This window comes from Chelonoidis abingdonii, chromosome 1 (assembly GCF_003597395.2).
Source record: "Chelonoidis abingdonii isolate Lonesome George chromosome 1, CheloAbing_2.0, whole genome shotgun sequence".
NCBI lineage: Eukaryota > Metazoa > Chordata > Testudines > Testudinidae > Chelonoidis > Chelonoidis abingdonii.
This window is the reverse complement of record NC_133769.1, coordinates 315,111,105-315,136,414: the sequence shown is the minus strand read 5'-3', so window position 1 is coordinate 315,136,414 and position 25,310 is coordinate 315,111,105. Positions and strand designations below refer to the sequence as shown.

At 45.2% G+C, this 25,310-nt stretch overlaps 1 protein-coding gene across 1 annotated transcript in view; it reads right to left on the bottom strand.

The window, feature by feature from the left end:
• LOC116829773 (histone-lysine N-methyltransferase SETDB2) overlaps window positions 1-25,310 on the bottom strand; it is a 94,078-nt gene that overhangs the window by 23,487 nt on the left and 45,281 nt on the right. Inside the window, exons 16-20 of the mRNA XM_075065533.1 lie at window positions 21,256-21,392; window positions 12,002-12,134; window positions 7,946-8,053; window positions 7,025-7,158; window positions 1,486-1,532 (exon numbers count right to left, since the gene is read on the bottom strand). Coding sequence (XP_074921634.1) covers window positions 1,486-1,532; window positions 7,025-7,158; window positions 7,946-8,053; window positions 12,002-12,134; window positions 21,256-21,392 — 559 coding nt within the window. The remainder of the gene's footprint in view (window positions 1-1,485; window positions 1,533-7,024; window positions 7,159-7,945; window positions 8,054-12,001; window positions 12,135-21,255; window positions 21,393-25,310) is intronic.

Sequence of the window (25,310 nt, the reverse complement as noted above, 5' to 3'; positions counted from 1 at the left end):
TTTTAGGTGAGGGTTTATGCTTACAGTTATGTTAACTGAAGGTTGAGTTCACACCTACCACTCTGAATGAGGTTTTAACTCAAACTGTAACAAGGTTTCACCCAGCTCCTAAAAGTAATTAAACAGCATTTTACAGACATTAATTAAGCCTGTCCTAACTCTTGAGGTTTATTAAATCTTCCATATGGCAGAAATTTGTGTTGCCAACTCAGTGAGCAACACTGTACGGGTATGGCTACACTTGAAATTTCAAAGCGCTGCCAAGTGTGAGTGTGGTCAGAGCGCCAGCGTTGGGAGAGAGCTCTCCCAGCGCTGCATGTAAACCACATCCTCTACGGGTGTAGCGGGCAGTGCTGGGAGCCGCGCTCCCAGTGCTGCCAAACTGATTACACTGAGGCTTTACAGCACTGCATCTTGCAGCGCTCAGGGGTGTGTTTTTTCACACCCCTGAGCGCGAAAGTTGCAGCGCTGTAAAGTGCCAGTGTAGCCATACCCTATGAGTGGTCATTATATTACTGTCCTAGAATGCTATTAGATGACACTATGGTGCTGAAGAGGCCATGTTTTTGGAAGAGATATGAAATTGGCCCTGCCTTCTTGTGGTCATTACAAAACCCATGGCACTTCTCCCCAGTTCTTATTACAGGTTCTTCACTTTCTACTCTGAATGGCTGTAATGTGTTAGAAAGTTGAGGTGTTTCATGCTCAAACTGGCTGTGTTTCAGAGGTAGAGGAAGTGATCCTTATATGTAGTTTATATATCAGTGTTACGTTTATAAAGCTCTTTGGGATCCTGCAGAATGAAAGGCACTACTATAAAGTATTTTGAATGTGAAAAATGCTAATTTGAAAAGGTTTAATATAAGTACAGATAAGAATCCCAAGTGACTAGTATTGTAACAGCTCTCTTTTAGCAAATCAATGTTAATTTGTGCATCTTAGTACTGTGCTCATGTTTTACAAGTCATTTTGCTCAGCCCAGCAATCTCAGAGTGCAAGCAGTAAGAAGCACTTGTGAAATTGTGGAATGTATTTTAAAACAAAATACTTAAGTCAAATGTTGGTGCCAGCCAACTTTCTAGAATGTGACCCTGTCGGTATAGGAGCTATAGAAATAAGCTATAATGTTAAATACAGGGTCAGATTCTTAGCTTGTGCAAATCAATGTAGTTCTATTGAGAATCTAGTCCACAGTGTTTCTATTTTATAGTTTTAACGTTTATCTGGAAAAGCTCAGGGCAACTCTTAAATATAAAATACTTCTTAAGTAAAATGCTTTGAGTTTTCTATGCAAATACATGGATCTCAGCCGAACCATTACTGCAAGATTAGAAACACGGTTGTAACTTTTTACAGAACCCACAATTCTATAGGGGAGTGGAGTGACATTGACTTTGTTCATATGAATTGGTGACCCACTGCAAATAATGTAGAATGCAGATTTAAAAAATAAATGAAATCAACCAAACCATTAAAGAAACTCACCATAACGATTGGTCCTTTTGCCTGGGTCATGTTTTGGACAGAACACTCTAAAACATTGGTTCAATTTTAAAAGAGAGAGAAACAGTATTAATTAATATGTAAACAATGTTATAATAACTTTGTTTTTCAAGATATCTTCCCTCTTTTCACCAGATCCTATACTAATGATACAATAAAATCTGAACACAAATCTGAACCTGTTTAAAACTAAAATTTGAGCATTATCTTCCTCAGCTATGAAATCTGACCATGTTGAGCCTTCCTGCAGGAACTTTTATAATATACGCTCCTGTAACTTTATTTGTAAAGCTTGACTAGATTCAAATGCTGTTACGGTACAGTTTTGAACTAACTGTTAAACCACCATGTTCTCTTATGACATACTCTTACCCATTGCTAAGGCAGAGTGGCCAACAGCTGCTTATTCCATTAATTCCTTTTTACCTGACTTAGAGAGTTCAGTAAAGAGGGTGAAAAATCCCCCTGCTATCCCCAGTTGTTGCAGATTTTTGGAGGGCAACATAGATCTATTATAAGAGACCAAGGACAGGTATAGTAAATAATAATTGTGTTTACCAGAAGGTGAAGAATATATAACAGTTGCTTTCCTGAAGAACACAAAACAACTGCCCACCATTTATAGAAATCCTTTCTTCCAGAAGGATCCCAATGCACTTTTCAAACTGTATTACAATGCTGGTGCTATGGCTGACATGGCCTATTTTCAGAAACTAGCACTGAAATGTTTTGAAGAAATTGTCAAAACCAGAGGTGCAATCATGTACTGTGCATTTTCTAATTTTTTTTTTAAAACAGCCTGTAGTGGGGCGGATTGCCCCACTCCTTGGGAGAGTGGGCTGGGGAAGGCCAGGGAGCCTGCATAGCCCAGGAGCCAATTAGAGAAGGGCTTACAGTGAGCCAATCAGGGCCCAGATTGTAGACAGCCAATCAGGGCCAGGCTCAGAGGTATATAAAGGCTGCCCAGAGCAGGAGCAGTGAGTCTATCCCATACCTTTGAAGGGAGAAGGTCAGTCTCGGGGGGGGGGGGGAAGACTAGCACTGCGGACAGCGTAGTGCTGGGCAGGCTCAAGGAGGCTAGAAAGCTCTAGCCCCTAGCCGCCAGGCTGCAGACCTTGAGAGAAAGGGCCTAGAGGGTGCAAGGGGCCGTAGGGGAAGCAGCCCAGGGAAACAGATGGAGGAGGAAAAGGAGGAGGACAGCAAGGCTAATGCCAGAGGGTCCCTGGGTTGGGACCCAGAGTAGAGGGTGGGCCTGGGTCCCCCCCCCTTCCTCCTTGCAGTGTATCCAGTCGCTGGCCATTACGGACACGCCAGATCCCTGCCGAGAGGGATTAGACTTTGAGGGCGGGTGGTTGCAAAGGAAGGCTTGACTGGAGGACTGCTGACGATCGATCCCCGGAAGGGGATGCAGATGGACTGAGGGGCACTGCCGGAGGGCAGTGTCCTCGAAGAGGACGCCGCCGAGCAGGGAGCAACATGGGTCCAGAGATGCCGACAGAGGGCAGAATAACGGATAGGACACCACCAGGAGGGGGCGCTCCACTGGAAACGAGCTAATTCCCAGAAGTGACCAGCAGGAGGTGCCAGGTGGTGAGTCCCGACCCGTTTACACAGCCCTAATTTTAAAGATCCACATTTTGTTCTTTTATAAAAATGAGGCCTACTTTTGTATGTGCAACGATGGTGACTATTCATTGTCTCACACGAATACCAGGCGTGTGCACACTCAATAATTAAATCCAGAAAGCAAGGTATGGAACTGCACATTAAAAATAATTTGCCCTATTTCTACCACAACATTTTTTTTAATAGCCCACCGCCCTATTTGGTTCTTTCCTAATTAACATGTTTTAAAATAGAATTAACACATTTTAACACATTTTTACTAATTCACATATTTATAATCCGTCCACCCTTCATAATCCTGGTTACCCTCTTCTGGAGCATTTCCAGTGCTCCAGTACTATTTCTACAAATGAGCGCCCCAAGTTATGCTAAATTCTGCAGCTGTTTTCTTGATATAGTGCCATAATGACCACTTTTCATTTTTGCTTTATTCCATTTGCTTTGCTACTCACACTAGTCATCATGCTGATGGTTTTAAAATCTCAGTCCCCATCAGAGGCATATTCATTTAAGACATTATCCGTTTTGATACAATACTCATTACTTTACATTTTTCCATGCACAACTGCATCCCCACAGTTTTCCTCGTCTCTAATTTCTCCACTCCTGGGCAGTGGCTGGCCCTCCTAAGTTTGCTAGCTTAGCTTCAAACTTGTGCACACTGCTGCATGTGCCTTTATGTGTATCACTGATGTATAATCAGGGTCCTGCCAAATTCATAGTCCCTTTTGGTCAATTTCACAGTCAGGGGGGTTTTAATTAGTCAAGTTGACATTTTCAGACTTTTACATCTGAAATTTCATTGTGTTGTAACCGTGGGGATCCCAACCCAAAAGGGGGTCAGGGTGGGAGGGTTGCAAGGCTACTGTAGAGGAGTTGTGGCATTGCCTCCCTTACTTCTGCCCTGCTGCTGCCAGAGGCGCTGCATTCAGAGCTGGGCAGCCAGAGAGGAAAGCTGCTGGCCAGGCGCCCATCTCTAAAGCCAGTGCCACGGCCAGCAGTGCAACAGTGCAGAAGTGAGGGTCACAGGGTATGGGAGGTGTGGGTGTGTGTTACCACAGCAGTTATGGTTTTCTCTGCAGTCTCCTGCCTGAGTGGGGCACTGACAGCTGGACCTGAAGCCTATCCGCATGGGGCGGTGGCAGCTGGAGCCACCAGTTTCTTGTAGCCAGGGGAGATCCTGGAGGTGAGTCTGACCTACCCCAGGAGTGGCCCCAAAGGGGAATAGGAAGTCTCGTCCCTCCCCATCCCCAGCTGGGACCAGCAGCTGGAGCCCTGTGCAGGGTAGGAGCTCCAGGCTGCATGCCAGATTTCACGGGGGAGATCAGATTTCATGGTCCGTGATTCATTTTTCATAGCCATGACTTTGATAAGGCCCTATGTATAATGCAAAAAAAATTTTTGGATCTAATCCCCACGTTTCCCCCCTCACTGTGCTCCTATCTAATCTGTATCAATGTATCATTCTTGGCCTTTCAGCCACCGATTTAGAAATTTGGTACCAATGCTATGCCCCTCAACTTAATGAGTGTTTAATGTAATAACATACTAAAAGTCTTAAAGTCCTCATCAGTTATGCTTCACATTTAATTGTTTTCATTGTCACATCGCCTTGCAGAAATTAATCATTCTAAGCACAACCACCTCTTTATAAATCTGAAACTATTTGATTAATTTCTTAACGGCTGTTCAATGACAGGCTTTCAGGATGCAGAAATTGAATTCTGGAGTCTATTTTGGGCCAACCTATTTTTTCCACAGCTTCTAAAGCCATCCTACATCAGCCATGCTTTGTTTTCTGCTCCCAGAAAGTTTCTCTTTTAGGCTACTCTCCTTCGTCAGCCTCAGAGATTCTGAACTGAGGTCCGCAGAGCGCTTTATAAACATTCGTAAGTTAACATGTTAAATGTCACATCATCCCCATTTTACAGTTGGGGAAACTAAGACTCACAGAGCTTGTCACTTGTTTAGCATCACATACCAACCCAGTGGCAGAGCTGGGACAGTTAAACTGCTACTGGAATCAGTGGGAAAGGACTATTTTTGTGCTTGTGAAACAAGCCAGATTGACAGCCCTACCAAATAACCCAATGGTGCATGTATTTTGTCATGTGAACACCCATACTGTTCGTAGTGCCTTGCCTATTCCTGGAAGAGGTAACAATGATAAAGTCCACACCCTCAATGACACACTAAGTTTCGGCTGTGATCATTCCATAGCACAGGAAAAGACGCTGTGGATGCTGGGCACTCCAAACTTTACCAAAATATATCAGCAACCTCCACAGACAGCTGCAATCTCAACATTTAGAATAATGAGGGAGAATCTCTTTTCTTTGAACAACCAGCACCATCTCTGGCTGTAATTTACAAAATTTTAGTATATGTGTACACCACCATTACAGTGTGTTTGGAAGGCATTTAGAAGACTTGCTCAAAGCTAGTTCAATTCTGCTGGTATTGGGATCACATTTGAAACATGAGAAGTTCTTTTGTATGGGGACACAAAGTTTTCTACTAGCATTCCAGGTGCTGAACTGGAGGGGAAACTACCAGAGTTCTCTAAGGTAGATGGTCTTAGAGAGGGCGGCAACGTCCTTGTACTGAGACTATTCACTGAAACATGTGAACCCGGAATTAACCTGAATTTGGGTGAAACCAATATTCCACCTTGTGGGGCAGAAAACTTTGTCTTTACTGACCAGATGGCTAATGAAAACTGCATCTCAATTTTAGCTCCACAGTCTTTCAGGATTCTGTCAGATTCAAGGATATTGTCACAGGGTGGCTGGCACTTTAAAGGGTGAAGACCCAGGAAAGAGAAGCAAGGGGAATTTTCTCTTTCTGGGAAGGGCCTTGTGGAGGCAGGCTGGAGAGAACCCCAGGGAGCTGGTTAGCTCCCATGGGAAGTCCTGAGATAGGGCCTGTAAGAAGCAGGGAGGTCCCTGAGAGAAGCTGCAAGAGTCCCTGGAGAGGGAAGGCAGTGGGGAAACCTGCTAAGAAGGGTCTCCAGAGAATAAGCCCTGGGAGGCAGTGCTCAGCCTAAGGTGCAAAGAAGGAACTCTGCATTGCTCAGGAGTAAGGGATGCAGAGCAGGAAACTTCAACGTAGTGTGAAGGGGCAGAAAGATCATTGTCTGGAGGTTTATTTGCATTCTTTAGCTGGACTTTTGTTACCCTATATCAGGGCTCGGCAACCTTTCAGACATGGTGTGCCGAGTCTTCATCTATTCACTCTAATTTAAGGTTTCACAGGCCAGTAATACATTTTAACGTTTTTAGAAGGTCTCCTTCTAGAAGTCTATAATATATAACTAAACTATTGTTGTATGTAAAGTAAATAAGGCTTTTAAAATGTTTAAGAAGCTTCATTTAAAATTAAATTAAAATGCAGAGCCCCCTAGACTGGTGGCCAGGACCCGGGCAGTGTGAGTGCCACTGAAAATCAGCTCACGTGCCGCCTTTGGCACCCATGCCATAGGTTGCCTACCCCTGCCCTAGAGGGGAACAGAACTTAAATATGACCTGGCCAGAAGGCTGGGCTGTGGAAGACAAATAGAGATAAAACATCAACGGGCCCAAAGATGTTATGGTCAATGGTGTTAGAGACAATAACTCCTGCAGCATCACAACCTGACACCAGCGTACGCTACTGCACTGAGTGGAACCATCTATACATTCCTGTCATTAAACAGAGTTTTTTTCCATTGCAGTGCCAGATAGAAACATTTTTTCTACTGCTCTCAAACACACAGAGTTTCAAACATGGCTGGGTTGCAAAGGACCTTTTAGGGGGACATACACATCAATGTTTTCTGCATTTAAAAAAAAATTAACCTCTTTTTTGACAATGCCACCACAACCTACAAAAAATTAGAAAATGGTTTGTTAAATACCGGTAAATTCCTTGCCCTCCATCAGTTTCTAATGCTGCATCATCACACAGTGCACAAAAGTAGTGATAACTCCTCCGGCAGGTTTTTATCTCACATCCCACAGTGGCTCCTTTCCTGCGACAGAAGTTGCACATCTACAGCGAAGGAGTTGAGTTGTTAGCAGATATAGACATTTTATAATTAGTAACTAAAAATCTTATACTTGAGAGTAAATAGCTTCATCACTGAACGTGTTTAAATCTTTAACTCTCAGCCTCTTTCTTCCTGTTCATCATGCAAACTCACTCCTCCAAACTCCAACTCAGCTTATTTTTCAACCAACTTTCTCTTATTCTCTCTGCTCTTATACAATTATATTAAAATCAGTTAATATTCTTAGAAGTAACTCAATGATAGTGACAGTGTTGGGCTTTACATCTAAATATTTCACATTAAATTTGCTCAGTTTACAAGTATAGAGATGATGGGAACAATTTTCAAAAATGCCCAAGCTCCACTTTCAAAAGTGACTTCAAAAGCAAAAGGACTAGAAACTTAGCTCTCACTTAATAAGAAATCCTTTCCTTTTCTAGTGCCCACAAATCAGGAGGTTACTTATGTGTAAGCTTAGCAGGACCCAAAATCTGCTGTATGCCAAAAAGTGCCTTTTCTTAGAAAGGAACCAAAACAGTCTTAACTTCTACTGCCAGACAAAAGTGGCTATACACTTTAGGTTCCACTAAGTGCAGAATCAGACTAATATTTCTGATCTTTAATTACTCTGATCTTTGGTAAGTCAGAATGACTAGGTTCTTGTATGCATTTTATTCAAGCTTCTATGTCACAAGGTCAAAAATGTCACAAACAGACTTCAAGATCTAACGTGCTGCTGTTCTTACGATAAATTATAAACAAGAAAATATTTGAAAGAAGCTGCCTTACCAGCCGCTTTCCTCTCCTGATTTCACTCTGAACTGAGGCCACATCAAACCTTGTATCCTGATTCTCTGGGTTATGCTCTTCAGATTCTACAAATCCTGAGGAATATAACTACAAACAAAACAAAAGACAGCAGTAATTAATAGAGTGACTCAGCCAGCAAGATACTCTGATGTGTATCAATAAGGAATGATAGAAAGTAGACGGGGCTTCAGTTCAGTGTCAGATATGAGAACTGTGCACTTTAAAAAATTCTGCATTTTTATTCACCCCACAAAGCCCCCTAAAGGGGCAAATTTTTATTTCTTTGTTTTTAACCAACACTGTCCCATATTGAGTGGGGGAGCACTGCTTAGCTTTTCCACCCTCCTACAAGACAGGTCCAGTGATACTAGACTCCACCAACTCTTAAAGGAGGTTTCACATGAAGGGAACATGAGATTTTTACAGGCTCATCAAGGAAGCCATCACCCTATCCATGTCCTCTTTTGCTAGTTAGCCCAGCAAGTTTGACAGAGCTCAGGATCTTTCGGGAGGGACTCAGTTGGAAGTGACAACAGAATTAACACTGGCAATGTGATACCAGGCAAAGAGTGGCAGTGAATTGTTGGAAAAGCAACTTAAATAGGTTGAACAGTGGCTGGAAAAATACAGCAGAAATGTATGCATGAATACCTGCTGATGTACTGGACTATGACAACAAATTAGAAGGGATAATTAATTAATAACTACATTTGATTATAAGAAAACAAATGATCATACTGAAACAAAACCCAGCAGCACCAAAATTGTTACTTAAAATACATGATAAATTTACAAGAAGACACAAAGCTTGGTCAGCTAAAGGAATAAGAACATAAACTTAGAGATAAGAAACCACTTAGCACATGTTATTATGGGTTCAGAGAGACTAGTAAAGCTGTAACAATGTTGCTAAACCAATACTGGTTTGCTTTCAAGAATCTGAATGTTTGTTTGAAACATGTAACACTGTAAAATGAAAAATAAAAGTAATAAAATTAATGAAGATATAAATACACTGTAGCAAGAACAATAGATAGCTGATCTATAAGGGGAAGAAATAAAAGTGGAGCAAAGGATTTGTGACGTATGATATCCAAAAAAAAAAAAAGCCCCAGTTTAATGTAATAGGTATCCTACACACTAAAATATCAAGGTATAGGTGTGGTTATAGCAAAAATGGCCCTTTTAAATTTAAAAGATCTGTTCTCTGTGAGTTTAAAAACATACCTGCATATTTAATGATGATTTTTTCATGTTACTTTTCTCCTGATACTACAGCAGAACAAACAAATTTAGAAAGAGGGCTCTCATAAAAGCATACAAGTTAGTTAACTAAGTTCCAATGGTGGAGCCAAATTCTGCCCTTAGTTACGCCTAGCTGAGGGCAGAATATGATGTCCAGAATCTTTGTTACTGGTGCTGATGTGAAAGAAGGAAATATCCAAGGGTAAGCGTACAGGGCTAGCAGACAGAAGACAGATTTTATCTGCAAACTGACGAAATTTGTTCTAGAACCACAATAAACCTAGAACCTCACAAGGACATTTTTTCATAGCCAATTCTTAAATTAAAACCACACTTAATTATTCCTTATATTTAAGACACACGCAAGAAGCTGCCATCTTGCCACTCTGATCATGCAAATTATGGCCTTGATCCTGCAAAGACTGGGGACATGTTAACCTTTTTGCACTGTAAGGAGTCTGATTCAATTACTTCAGTTGAGACTACTCACACTATATCAAATTTAGCACATGCATAAGTTAAGAATATAAGAACATAAGAACGGCCATACCGGGTCAGACCAAAGGTCCATCTAGTCCAGTATCTGTCTACCGACAGTGGCCAATGCCAGGTGCCCCAGAGGGAGTGAAGCTAACAGGCGATGATCAAGTGATCTCTCTCCTGCCATCCATCTCCATCCTCTGATGAACAGAGGCTAGGGACACCATTCTTTACCTTTCCTGGCTAATAGCCATTTATGGACTTAGCCACCATGAATTTATCCAGTTCCCTTTTAAACATTGTTATAGTCTCAGCCTTCACAACCTCCGCAGGTAAGGAGTTCCACAAGTTGACTGTGCACTGTGTGAAGAAGAACTTCCTTTTATTTGTTTTAAACCTTTTAAACCTGCTACCTATTAATTTCATTTGGTGACCCCTGGTTCTTGTATTATGGGAATAAGTAAATAACTTTTCCTTATCCACTTTCTCCACAGTAAATAACTTTTCCTTATCCACTTTCCCCACAGTTGTTGTTGCAGGATCGGTCCAGGGACTGAAAGACTGCTTTGCCATTCAAAACCACTGGAAGTCAAAGGGTTTGAAAGTTGTTGCGAAACAAGTTCATTTTTGTTCAGAATTCTTACCTACTGTTAAGGCACTTTCTATAGTTTCTAAATTTAACAATGGCTAACCAAAATATTGAACTTGTCTTGAACTCTGAAATCCTTTGACAGCCATGGTTTTCTTTTAAGTGACAAAACAGATATTTTCAGTCCTGCTTTTTTGTTGTCCTTTCTTCTACTGCCTACCCAGACCCCTGGGCCCTATTCAGCATTGTCCTGTAACTTATGTAGCTAGTTATACCAGTGAAAATTGGATGTAAAATGCTACTATTCTCATTTAGCAACACTTTAAAGTCACTTTGCACTGGTGTAAAATGACTATACAAAGAGCAAGGCAATGATGAATTGGGCTAGTATTTACTCTTTCTACATTCCATCCCGACTCCTGCATTACTCTTCTTATTCCCCTCCACCTCAATGCGCCAACCATTTGGCAAGTAAAAAAAAATATAACTGTCTGAAGCTCTAATCATTGGAGCTCCAGAAGACCATGAAATTGTAGATCATTCACTGCCTTCTGAAACAGAGAGGGAAAGAGTTCTCTTTTCTTCTAGAGCACTGGCTCTCAACCTTTCCAGACTACTGTACCCCTTTCAGGAGTCTGATTTGTCTTGTGTACCCCAAAGTTCCACCTCACTTAAAAACTACTTGCTTACAAAATCAGATGTAGTGTCACAGCACACTGTTACTGAAAAAGTGCCGACTTTCTCATTTTTACCATATAATTATAAAGTAAATCCATCTGAATACAAATGAAATACATTTCAGTGTATAGTATATAGAGCAGTATAAACAAGTCATTGTATGAAATTGTAGTTTGCACTGACTTCACTAGCGCTTTTTATGCAGCCTGATGTAAAACGAGGCAAATATCTAGATCAGCGATGGGCAAACTATGGCCCGCGAGCCAGATCCGGCCCCCCACGGGATTGCCACCCCCACGGTGCTGTGGCTCCTGTGCCACTCCCGGAAGCCGCTGGCACCACATCCCTGCAGCCCCTGGAGGAGGTGAGGGCAGAGGGCTCCACGTGCTGCCCTCACCTGCAGGCACCGCCCCCTGCAACTCCCATTGGCTGGGAATGGGGAATGGCAGCCAATGGGAGTTTTGGGGGTGGTGCCCACAGGCAAGGGCAGCGAACAGAGCCCTCTGTCCCTTCCTCCCCCAGGGGCCACAGGGACGTGGTGCTGGCCACTTCCGGGAGCTGCATGGAGCCAGGACAGGCAGGGAGCCTGCCTTAGCCCCGCTGTGTGCTGCTGCCATCCCAGAGCCTCTCCAGGTAAGCAGCGCTGGGCCGGAGCCCGCATCTTGATCCCCTCCTGCACTCCAACCCCCTGCCCTGAGCCCCTTCCTGCACACTGCACCCCCTCCCACACCCCACACTCCTTCCTGCATCCCAACCCCCTGCCCCAGCCCTACATTCATGGCCCTGCATGCAATTTCCCCACCCAGATGTGGCCTTCAGGCCAAAAAGTTTGCCCACCCCGATCTAGATGAGTTGATGTACCCCCTGAAGACCTCTGCATACCCCTGGCATACACATACCCCCAGCGTACACATACCCCCAGTTAAGAACCACTGTTCTAAAGTAGACAATTATGTACCAATGTCCATATTGTCTTTGAAATTTTTCCTTTTGGTCCTTCTTGATTCCTTTAATATTATTCATATGTTAAGAAAAACTCTCACCAAACAATCTTGATGGACTGCAAGATTTTGCTTTTCTGCAATGTACATTATAGCACACTCTTCATCTGCTGGACAAAATGCACACTTCCTTTTCACCATCTTCTCCATTATCTGGAAGTCACCTAGAGAGACACTGTTGAACGAAACATAGAACTGTTAATGCAACCACCCTATACCAGCTGGGAGGAATATGGAGTGTAGCTGGTGAGGGCTCATAGCATTTCCAGATCTAGCTTCTATTCCACTTGCATCCCAGTAGACTTTGTGCCCAGCCACTTTAGCACTGATTGACTGGCATGAATAAAACTTGACTTGCTGAGATAAAAACAGAATAGAAGTTAGCTGCTAGGGGCTCTAGCAATTGGGATTGGAGGAATGAGAACTAGTATTTTTTCTTGGAAAGCCACTGGTGGGGGCAGGGATCAATATGAAAACTTCCAAACTTGCTCAGCAATACATGGCTCAGTGAAGAACATTTCATGCAGATACCAACAATCTTGCATGGGCTTGTGAGTCACTTCATATGATGTGTAGCACCTTTAGTTCAGAAAATATTAGTCTGCTGCCATCAGCACCTCAAGCTTCTTCTTTCACACATCTAACTGCAGCTGCATTAAAGTATCTGTCACAGTTTAAACTGCAACTCCCACAAATATCCTACCTGAGTTCACAGGAAAGAAGGAGGGAATGTTGTTTCTTTAACATAATGGGATTACAGAAAAGAGATTTGCAAGTAAAAAGTGGAAAGGAAAAGACAGGAAGGTGAAATTAGATTGTTCCTCAATAACAGATGGAAGTTAGAGGTCTGCAACCACTGCCACTAAAACATTGTCAAGGCCAGCACCACCCTGGCCAATACCCATTTTCTATATACCAGACATTTTTTAACCTCCTAGCCTTGTTATAGTGAATCTCTATTCTCCTTTTCTGTTCTTATCCTTCCAAGGTTTTCCTTCTCATCCTCTTTTGCCTTCCCATATTATCTCATTTTTCTTATCTGGCAGCTGCAATAATTTTTTAAGGCCATCTGCAAATAAAAGTCATAATTCAAACTCTTTCAGTACAATGCGTCCAGTATCCCCAGTGACCCAGGTAAGATGTTCATTCAACACACCAGAAATATAAACTTCACTTTTTCTGTTGTCATGCAAATCCTCAACACTCGGAGCCTCAGCAACCGCTAGCTCCCAGTAGGTGCGATGTTTCAAGATGCTCTCTGCTGGTGATGTCACATCAGAGAGTGCTGGAGCCTATTACCTGTAAGGATAAAGAAAATCCTGTTTAATTTCTCCAGGACTGTGGGGCTTTAAATGTTTATTTTTAATACATGAGTAAGAGAGAGGCAGCATGGTCAATACAGCACCAAGAACCAGGAACTCCTAACTAATCCCAGCTGTTGACTTGCATTCCATTTATGACCTTAGGCAAGCTCAGTCTTCCCATCTGTAAAATAGAAGCAGCACTGTTCACTGGATAGAGCACTGGACTGAATCAGGAAATTCCTGGCTCTGTCACTGACCAACTATGTGACCTTGGGCAAGTTACTTCACAGCTCTGTGCCTCTGGTTCCCCTCCCACCCGTTTCTGACTTGTCTATTTAGATTATAAGCTCTTTGGGATAGGGACTGTTTCTCACTATCTGTCTGCTCACTGGGGCCTGATCTCAGCTGGGGACTCTAGGTGCTACCTTAATACAAATAATTAATAAAAAGTAGGAAAGGGTTAAAAAGAGAACTAGGCAGAGATTAAAATACAAAGAGAAGTCACACAAAGGCTAACCACAGTCAAAAATGCAAAAGGGCCTGGATAAAAAAAAATGCCACACAGAAGGGATAACAGGAAAAGAGAGAAAAGTGTTTGTGCTGTATCTCTCCTGTTCCTGTATGTTGTTCATTTAGGGCTAGATCCTGGAACTGGATCTGTGTAGCTACATGGGTCTACCTGTGTGGATCCAGTTGTAGGATCTTGCTCTTAGACCATAAGGCAGTGGTGGCCAACCTGCGGCCCTCAGGCTGCAGTAAGATCTTTGGGGAGGGTTCATCTTCTCACAGATCTATAGAGTACACAGAACATTGTTGGGCATTATGTAAACAGCACTACCTCCACCTTGCTAAGTCTTATCAAGATGAAAATTCCTACATAAGTGCTAAATATTATTTGCTAATCTACAGACTGAAAAGCACTTCGCAATAATGTAAAATGATACTGCAGAATAATAATGAGAATGGCTTTCTCGTAATTGTTCATGCTTGGAGCTGGGAGTCAGGAGATCTGGGTTCTTTTCCTGGCTCTGACACATACTTGCGCATGTCACTTAACCTTTCTGTGCTTCAGTTCCCCCTGTTTAAAATGGTGATAATTATACTTCACAGGGGTACAGTCAAGTATCAGAGGGGTACCCGTGTTAGTCCATAAGGTGCCACAGGATTCTTTGCTGCTTTTACAGATCCAGACTAACAGACGTTTTGGAGCATGAGCTTTCGTGGGTGAATACCCACTTCATCAGATGCATGTAATGGAAATTTCCAGGGGCAGGTATATATATGCAAGTAAGCTAGAGATAACGAGGTTAGTTCAATCAGGGAGGATGAGGCCCTGTTCTAGCAGCAGAGGTGTGAAAACCAAGGGAAGAGAAACTCATTCTGTAGTTGGCTAGCCATTCACAGTCTTTGTTCAATCCTGAGCTGATGGTGTCAAATTTGCAGAGGAAATGAAGCTCAGCAGTTTCTCTTTGAAGTCTGGTCCTGAAGGGGTACAGTCAGAGTCAATTCATTAAGGGACATCATCAAACTGAAATTGATCAATTTCAGCAAAAGGAAGTAAAGCAGCTCTGTACTATCTCCAAGTTCCTTTGCAAAAATATTTCTTCTTTACTTTTTTAAACCAGTTGTTCCTATTTTTGATGTTTTTTTCTGTTACTATCAAAAAACCCCAAACAGGAGTGTGCATGCAGGTACAGAAGTTGGTGTCAGAGTACATGAATGGGAGGAACACACATGCAATAGAAGCACTAAAGCAGGGGTTGGCGACCTTTCAGAAGTGGTGTGCTGAGCCTTCATTTATTCACTCTAATTTAAGGTTTCGCGTGCTGATAATATATATTAACGTTTTTAGAATGTCTTTCTATAAGTCTATAGTGTATAACTAAACTATTGTTGTGTGTAAAGTAAATAAGGTTTTTAAAATGTTTAAGGAGCTTCATTTAAAATTAAATTAAAATGCAGAGCCCCCCCGGACCAGTGGCCAGGACCTGGGCAGTGTGAGTGCCACTGAAAATCAGCTTGTGTGCCACCTTTGGCATGCATGCCATAGGTTGCCTACCCCTGCACTAGAGCCAAGTGATAATTCTTGGCTCTGGCTGTTTCTCCTCTACCTTGTGGAGGGAAACTCCAGCTGCTGCTCCCCTTGTGTATGGCTTTTGAAGGGTTTCCAGCCTGAACTATCCTTGCTGCTCTATACATGGGTTAAGGATCTCCAATCCACACAGTCCCAACGAAGGGCCTCAGGGCATAGGGGGAAAAATTAGAGGGTGCTCCGCACCCACTGGCAGCCAAGCTCTCCCTCCTTCCTCCCTTGAGTGCACCACGTCCTAGCTCCTCTGCCTACCTCCCAGTACTTCAGCTGTTTGGCAATGCTTGTGGGGGGGGCAGGGAGGAGAGTGGACACAGTGTGCTCAAGGGAGGAGGCGGGGAAGAGGCGGGGCAGGGACTTGGGGAAGAGGGTGGAATGAGGGTGGGGAGGAGGCGGAGCAGAGGTGGGAAAAGGGCAGGGGTGAGGACTTGGGGGAAGGGGTGGAATGGGGGTAGGGCCGGGAGCCGAGGGGGTCGAGCATCCACCAGTGGGAGCAGAAATCGGTGCCTATGACTGAGGGTGGAAGTAACAGTCTTTGCTTTTCCTCTAAGCTCCGTTTAGGAGTGGAAGACAACTTACATGGCTCAGTACAGGCGGTCTGAAGACAATTTGCTGATCATTCCTCTGCTTGCCTCCCACCTGCTATCAGACTGATATATTTTAACAGGCAAACTATTACACTTGTATGTTAAAAATTTTATTTTACTAAATGAAAAATAGTAATGAAATCTACTGATGAGAGAGAGAGTGTGTGTCCTCTGTGCCTGATCCCCAGAGGATGAGTCTGTTTCAATTCTCAGCTTCAGAACCTGACTCTTTAGCTCAATTGCAAGTTACTTAATAGATTCCAAGGCCAGAAAGAACCACTGTGATCATTCTACTCTAACCTTCTGTAAAACACAGGCCAAGGAGCTTCCCCAAAATAATTCCTAAAGCACATCTTTTAGAAAATTACTATGAGGCATGTTTTCTAATCCTTTATTCATCCTCCTGGCTCTTCTCTGAATCCTCTCCAATTTAGCAACATCCTTCTTGAATTGTGGGCACCAGAAATGGACCCAGTATTCTAGCAGTAGTTGCACCAATGCCAAATACACAGGTAAAATAATGTCTTTACTCCTACTCCAGATTCCCCTATTTATACATCCCAGGATTGCATTAGCTCTTTTGGCCACAGTGTTGCATTGGGAGCTCAAGTTGAAGGCTATGTTTCAGTCACAAGTAATTTTAGTAAAAGTCATGAACAGGTCTGGGGAAGCAAACAAAAATTCACAGCCCGTGACCTGTCCATGACTTTTACTATATACCCCTGAGTAAAACTTGGGGAGGAGGTAGCTGGGGGTGTGGCATGGATGCTGCGTGGCAGCCCGGGGATGCCACAGGTGCTGGGGGGGCACCATGGGTACTCAGGGGTATGCGGCTCAAGGAGGCACAGCAGGTACTGGGTGCAGGGTTGGTGGGGCTGGGGCAGGTTCTCTACCCAGTTCCTGGGAAGCAGCGACCTCCAGCTCCTAGCTCCATGTGCTGCCTCTGCTCTGCCCCAAGCCCTGGTTCTGCAGCTCCCGCTGACAGGGAACTGCAGCCGATGGGAGCTGCGAGGGCGGTGCCTGCGGGAGGAGGCAGCACATGGAGCTGAAGGAGGGGAGTTCTTGTCACCCTTTCAGGGAGCCCCCTCAGGTAAGCACTGCCCCATAACCCAATCCCCAACCCTGAGTCCCCCCATACCCAAACTCCTGCTGCTGGGGGTGGGCCCAAGCCTGCCCCGGCAGCAGCTGGTGCGCCTGGCCTGGGATGCCCAGCCTTGGGCATGGGCATAGTTTTACTTCTATTTTGGGGTGGGGGGGCAAGGGCTGACAGGGTTCGATCCAGCTTCACACAGTGGGGTCCAGAGAAGGAGCGCCACCTCCACCCTGACTCAATTAGGAGGTCTCCCAGCCTATCTGGGTTATGGGGGGGACACAACCAAAAAATATAACTCAAAGGGGGGATTCAGTTCAAAAAGTTTGAAAACCCCTCAGGGTGCAGGGAGGGCGCAGCTAGGGGCTGTGTGAAGTGAGAGGAGTAGCTCAGGGTGTGGGGAGAGGGTAGCTAGGGGCTGTGTGAAGTGAGGGGTGTAGCTCAGGGTGAAGGGAGGGGATAACTAGGGGCTGTCTGTGGGCAGAGGGGGCTCCCAAAGAGGCTCCCAGCTTCAGACCCCTGCTGCTCCTGGCTTGGGGGCGGGGTCAGGTTTGCTGGCATTGGGGGGTGCCAACGTAGTGGCACAAACTACTCTGCTACACCGGTGTCAGTCCCACGCCGCTCCCAGCTTCGGGGGGCTGGGGGCACCGGCTTCAGCCCTGCACCACTCTTGGCTTTGTGGGGGCAGCTTCAGTGCCGGGGCTTTGGGCTCCAGGTTTCAGCCACGGGGCCCTGCAGCCCCCCTGAAAGGGCTCATGGACCCCCAGGGGGCCATGGACCCCCAGTTGAGAACCACTGATCCAGTTCACTCTGAAAAAGTGACCTGTCCTATTATTTAGCGATCCCCTAATTTTTGTGTCATCTGCAAATTTTATATTCTTCCAGATCATCATAAAAATGTTAAACAGTATAGGACCAAGAACAGATCCCTGCACGACCCCATTGGAAATGACTTCCCATTTCCCATTAAATAATTTTGAGATCTATCAGTTACCCAGTTTTTAATCCATTTAATGTGTGCCATGTTAATTTTATATCATTATCATTATAGCTTTTTAATCAAAATGTTGTGATGCCAAGTCAAAAGCCTTACAGAAGTCTAAGTGAATTATGTCAGCTCTATTACCTTTATCAACCACACTATATCTCATTCTAAAGAGATACAGCAGCAAGTTAGTTTGACAGGATCTGTCTTCCATATACCCATGTTGATTTAATTATGTTACCCTCCTTTAATTCTTTATTAATCAAGTCCCGTATCAGCCACTCCATTACCCTGCCCAAGATTGATGTCAGGCTGACAGATTTATAATATCTTGTTTACACTTTTAAAATATTGTCACATTAGCTTTAAGCCAGTCTTCTGGACCTTCCCCAGTACTCCAAAACTTACTGAAAATCAACATTAACAGTCCATTGAGCTCCTCAATCAGCTCTTTTAAAACTCTTGGATGCAGATTATTCAGACATGCTGATTTTAAAATATCAAACTCTATATAACATTCTACAGAGATACTAGTGGAAAGAGTGTTATCATCACAATTTGATGAGTCTATATCATGTTTTTTCCCTCATATACAGAACAAAAATATTTATTGGACACTTTTTTTCCTTTTATGCATTATTACTGAAAACTCTACTATTTCCATCTAGTAAAGGACCAATACCATTGTCAGGATTCTTTTTGTTCCTAATATATTTTTAAAAACTGTGTGTTATTGTCCTTATCTTTGCTGGCCATAGATTTCTCCTTGTGTCCCTTTGCTTCCCATATTGATTTTCTACAATTCCTAATTTCTGATTTATATTCATAAGTATCAACTTTCCCTGTCTTTAATTTGTTTATCTATGTTATAGCTGCTTTCACTTATCCTCTAAGCCAAGTTGTTTTTTTTAACCAGCACAACCTTCTTGCTCAGTTGTTGGATTGTGGCTTTTTGGGCATCTAGTAAGGTGTTCTTAAATGATTCCCAATTATCATTCACATTTTTCTGATTAAATTCTTCCTCCCAACTGATTTGGCTTCTATTTATTTTAGCTTTGTGAAACTGGCCTTATAAAAGCACCAAGTATATATATTACTGGTCTAGACTTTATTCTGCTTGTATATTATAAATGTAATCAAGTCATGTTCAGTAGTACCTAAGCTACCATTAAGTTTTACTTCTGTGAACAGTTCCTCTTTAATTGTTAGGACAAGGTCTAATAAAGAATTCCCCCATACAAGCTCCAGCACTTTTTATGTTATAAAATTGTCATATATAATGTTCAGAAAGTCTAAGGATACCCCATGATCATGTATTTTTCCCCCTACACATTATAGATAGGTGCGTAAAGAGGTGATCATCCTGTAGCTTATGGTGACTTAGTGGTCTTTAGCAGACACCAATACCCCATCTTGTGCATTATGTGTTAGGACATCACTTTCTTCTGAGTTAAGAGTGACTCAGAAATAGGTAATACCATTTTTTATATAGATTGTCATTCCCCTTCTGCCCACTCAATCCTTCCAAAATGGATTATGAACATTAATTTTAACATTCCAATCATGCGACTCATCCCACCAAGCTTCAGTAGTACCAACTGAATTTATGCTTACAAATGAGCATTCCAATTCCTCGTTTGTTACCCAGGCTCCTAGCATTGGTGGATATGCAATTCAAGAATTTCTTCTCATTGTGTCCTTTGGTTCTTTGATTAATTTTGTTCTCAGCATCTAAATTTTTGTTCTGAGAGCTCATATCCCCCGTTTTTACTCTCCCCTTTTGCTATTACAGATGCTCCCTGACTTACTCAAGCGTTCCGTTCCAGAATGCCTTGCATACCTCAAATTTTGCATAAATCCAAAACATATCTCAGACCATTATGCAAAAAAAACCAAAAACCCCCAACTCCTATTTCTAGCTTACAGAACTTTTTCTATAAGTGCAGATTTGCGTAAATCGGATCTTGCATAACCCAGGGAGCATCTGTAGTTTAATCGCAGGCTGGCTACTCTAGCCAGTCTGTACCTGAGTCTAGCAAGGAGAGGACCAAAAACCTATGCTGTTAGCTCTGAAATTCCTCAGTTCAATACCGTGTGTTGGCCAAGATTCTGGTTGTCACACTAACACAGCATCCTCTATTTATTTACTACTTCAAATTTCTGAAGTACTGCTATGTAGACATCAAAACACCAGCAGCTCCCTGTTGTTATGGGACTTTTAAATGGCATATTTCAGAACCTGGGGGAAAGGGATGCCTATGAACTCCACTCAGAGCATGAGGATAATGTCATCACTTCTAGTCAGAAAGAGGAAATGAAACTGATTATCAACAAAAGTGAAACTGTCTCTGCCACACCTGCTCTTGGCTGCACAAGACAAACAAATGAGGGGAAAAAACCAAAAAGAAAACATTGTTTTTTTCTGATCACCTCCCATTCTGGTTAATGTCTCTGTCATTTGTAATCGCAGTGAGTCAGTAGCTTCTAGACTTTGCTGTGGTTTTGAACTGACTGTGTCTCCATACTGCAGATGTGAAAATTCCTGATTTGCTTTAAACAGGTGTGTAAAATATAAGCCCTATCATTGCAGTAAGAGAGTGGGGGAGTGCATTTGATACCTAGGTCCATGGCAGGATTTCCAAGCTGCTGTGTGCCAAGCGCTTTGACACCCCAACACGGCAGGTGTCATGGAAATCATGGCACCCAGCGAAGGGTGTGAGGGGTGTTACAGAGCACAGCAAGAGGTGCTAGGGGTGTGTTATGGTGTCCAGTGAGCGGGGCGCTTTGTGGCACTCCGTGAGGCGTGAAGTATGGCAAGGGGTGCGTTATGGTGCACGGCAAGGGCTGCATCACGGCACATGGCAGGGGTCAGAGGTGCGAGGGGCATGTTGTGGCGCAGGCACCACCCTGGCAAGCTCCCTCCACGCTGAGTCCCCGCCAGGCTGGGTGGAGGGGCACTGTGGTGGGTATAACGGCCTGTGGGAGGAGACCTGCTTGGCCCAGGCTCCCCTGGGGACAAGTGAGGGTCAGTCAGCACATCCCCGTCCCACCAGCACGCCCAGCCTGCCCCATGTTAGGGGTCCCTCCCCTGCCAGCCCCACCGCTCAGCGGGAGGCAGGGCGGAACGGCCCATTCGCTGCAGCCGTGGGGGGGATGGGAATCACTCATTACCGAGGGTGCACAAAGCGGGGCGCAGGAGGGCACAGCCCGAATCCCGCCCCCCCACCCCAATGGTACTTACCACCGGGGGGAGGGGGAGGGAGAATCATTCGCCGCCTGAGCTGCTGCTTCTGCCTCAACACACGGCAGGATGCTAGAAACTCCCGAAGGGGTGGGGGGGAGGAGGAGGAGGAGGGGCCAGAAAATGGGCGTGCCCGGCTGGGAGAGTGTTTAACGACCCGGCTCGCTCCCTGGAACTGAGCATGTGCCAGCTATCTGCGCAAGTGCGCATGCTCAGTAGCTGCCGCTGAAGCTGCTGAAGCGAACGGTGCCCTCACTCCCCACGTGAAATGGAGGGGCGGGGTGAGGCTGCACCGGCTTCCAATCCTCGCGGACTGGGCTAGTTCTGAGAGCCCGGTTCGAATCCCGCCTGGCGCCAGCTGCGATCCCGGCAAACGTTCCGGCCGCCGAGGCTGTAAGCTGATGCGTGGCGCGCTGTTTCCAGGCTGAGGCGAGCTTGCCAGCGGCCGGATCCGCGGCGCTGCCTCTGGCCCCTGCAGGGCTGGGAGTGCACGGGAATCCTCGCCTTAGTGGGATAGAGGACGCGGATTTTGCCAATCTCTCGCTTTCACCCTGCCGGTGAAATCACGTGCCGGGGTCCCCGCTCAGCTGATGCGGGAGTCACCTGACAGCAGACTGGAAGATTGCGCTCTGCTCTGGGCCGCTGGTGGAAGCCGATATGAGAACCTCAGGCTCAGACAATCATGAGCGTTTTTTTAAAAAATATATATGTTTTTGGGTTCTTTTTGGTTGCCTTCTGGGCGCTGAGCTGGGCTGCCTTTGTTCACGTTTTCAAGCTATTCTCTGTAGCCATGAATGACTGAAACATACTTTAAAAGCAGCAGAGAATCCTGTGGCACCTTATAGACTAACAGACGTTTAGTCTGTTTTTACAGATCCAGACTAACACGGCTACCCCTCTGATACTTGAAACATACTTCTTTCTTTTCTAACTGAATGAGACCCTGCTTTCAATCTCTTGATTTGAGAACCTGGGGCTTTAAAGAAACACACCATAAATCACAAGACATGTAATAAAATTGTGAGAGTGATGCATTAGGGTGGTCAGGTAGCTCCAGTGCATTACAGCCTGGCTACAGGAATAAGGACAATGTGGCTTTTCAGTGGCAGAACGTCTGGCTGGTGTTTGCATCTTTGCATTACAGGCATCCATGGACCGAGCCTGGGGAGGGGCTGGAGCTGCTGAGGTGCAAGAGCTGGAGCTGACGCTGCTTGATGCCCAAGAAAAGCCCATCTGCTCCCACCCAAGACTATGGCTCATATTCAGTAATAATCCTGATAAAAATGAGCAGGAACTTCAAATTTAAATTAGACAAATTAAGGAGCCAGACTATTAAGTAGTTCAGCCATGCACACTGGAATGAATGAAGGCGACATTGTGACAACTTGGGGACCGCTATACAATCTGTGAATTCTGTATGTACCTGTACCAAGCAGCAAACTCATTTTGAATGTGCTGCCCCTTTGCTGCCTCTGTCTGTTTGCCTTCATGGTAGACTAAGGCCTTGTCTACACTACACAGTTTTGTCAACAAAAGTCAAATTTTGTCAACAAAACGGAGGTGTACACACTGAAATGCTCCTCCTACTAATGTAACTACTCTGCTATGCCGACATAATAAAACCACCTTGACCAGCGGCACAGAGCTTTTTGCGACACAGTGTCAATGTAGATACCTCACTAAGTTGTGTCACCTTAATTGGCCTCCTGGAGGTGTCCCACAATGCCTATCATGACCACTTTGGTCAGCAGTTTGAACTCCGCTGCCCTGAAGGTACACAAGTACGCACCCCTCCTCTGTTTAAAGGCCTGAGGACTTTTAAAATTCTTCTGTGAATGCCAGCAGCAATCTTGAATGGCAGACCACAGGGCAGGCATCACTCTCTGTTTTGCAGCTCATGAAATACTGCAGTACTAGCCTTGTTCACACAGGCAGTGGGTGAAACCCCGCTTTGGGGAGACTAACCTGCTGGCCCTGGCCCTTCTGCCCAAGGCCCCCCATGCACACACTCCAGAGCCCTGAAACCCCACCCCCCGAACAGGAGGAAACCTAAGGGGTCCCCCTGTGACTGGAGGAGCCCCAGCCTGCCCACCCCATCCCAGCTACACCAGACCCAGCTGGTGGCCACCCTGATGCCTCCACCTGGAGTGCCAGCCCAAGCTGCCAGCACCCCCCCCACCAAGTGCTAGGCCAGCCCCAGTGCCAGTCTGTCCCCCCCTCACCACCCCCATCAGAGCCAGGCTGAGCCCCCAGCCACTGATGGCCCCCCAGGTCAGTTTCTCCCTCCCCGCACCAGTACTGGGCCAAACCACCAGGCCAAGCCACCAATCCCCCCCAAGTGCTAGCCCAGCCCCAGCACCAGGCCGAGCTGCCGCTCCCCCCAAGGACCCCCTCCAACCAAGCCGCTGGCCCTCCCAGTGACAGGCCGTGCCACCAGCCCCACTGCCCTTGAAGGCCCTCCCCTGGCCAAGCCACTCCCCTGCCTGCCGCTGGGTCTCCGCATCCCTCCTCATTCCCCCGTCCCCGAGGAGGAGGGACACAGTGAGCAGTAGGAACCTCCAGCGGTGGCAGTGGAGTGGCGGAGACCTGGCAGGCACAAGCAGCAGCAGCAGGCAGTGAGGTCCTCAGAGAAGGGACAAGGCCATCGCAGCCCAGGTGTCTGGTGGCGGGTATTATAACCGTCCATGGGTGTTGGGCTGGAACTGTTGTTGTTGTTACTCTTGTTAAAAGTCCAATCCCATTTCATGCCAATTGGTGTCTGGGGTTGAGCTGGAGCTGATAGAGGTGGCAATGTCATCTGGGTCTCTCTCTGGCCCAGTCTAGTCAGGACATCTCTCAGGAGTAGAATGACAAAGGCCCAGGGTCCCTGGAGATGGTGAGGCTTCCTTCAGTATTCTCCGTCTGTTCTTATTGTCCCTCCCACCTCAAGTCTCTTTCTTTAAGGACCCAAAAAGGGAGTGGAGGGCAGTACAGTCTATGGCCTCATCCATTTGTCTACAATTAGGCCTAGTTTCCAACATATCAGTTCATTAATTTCTAGACCCACAATTTGTTTACCAAGGATGATCTCAGCACAGTCCTTGGGTTATAGCAGTAGGCTTCTTTGTTTGGACTAATTCAGTTTTTCAGTCTGGTTTTCTTGCGCCTGTTCCCAATTACATTTTTATTATAGGTTACTGTGACACATTATGATCTTATACTCACTTATTACCATTGAACTCACAGTTAGGGTAAATTTGTAGACCCAATTATCAGAACAGGTCAAACAAACAAATTCCGGTAATTCCTCTCCTGTCATCCCATAATTCATCTAGCTTTTGCAAGCCAGTGCCATTTTCAAACTGCTGTCAGGCAGTGTGGAGGGAATAATGCTGAGCACCACTATCCTGATGGTTATAAATACACATAGCAGTTGTGCAGCCAGATGGCTTTGAATGACTTGGGAACTAGCTATGGCCATGCCAGAGTGATATAGGATGAGGAAGACAAAATCTAGTAGTTACTTCTGCATGAATTTTTCCTGGAGGGCTTTACTCAGTAGACTGCCCCTTCTGGGCTTGGTCAACTAGCACTGATTGTTGGAATAGGACAGTGATGTACAACCGGGATGACAAGCATTGGCAGCAGAACTTCAGGCTGACAAAGGCCACTTTCCTTGAAATCTGTGCAGCACTCATGCTGGAGCTGCAGGGGTGGTACACCAATGTGAAAGCTCCCCATCTGTATGGAGAAGCGTGTGGTCATTGCTGTCTGGAAGCTCACCATTCCTGATTACTACTGGTCAGTAGCTAACCAGTTTGGTGTTGGCAGGTCAGCTATCGAGGAAGTTATCATGGAGGTATGTTCTGCTAATCACAGTCAGAAAGTTTGACAATGCACAGAAGAATATTGATGGATTTGCGTGGCTGGGGTTCCTGAGCTGTATTGAGGCCAACATAGGCAGCAGGTTATATACACTTGCAGTGCTCGGGCTCTAGGAATATTCAGGGCCCGGTGCCCTGCTCCAGCAATATTTGGAGCTGGGTCTCTCCCCCGGCCCTGCCTGGATCGGCCCC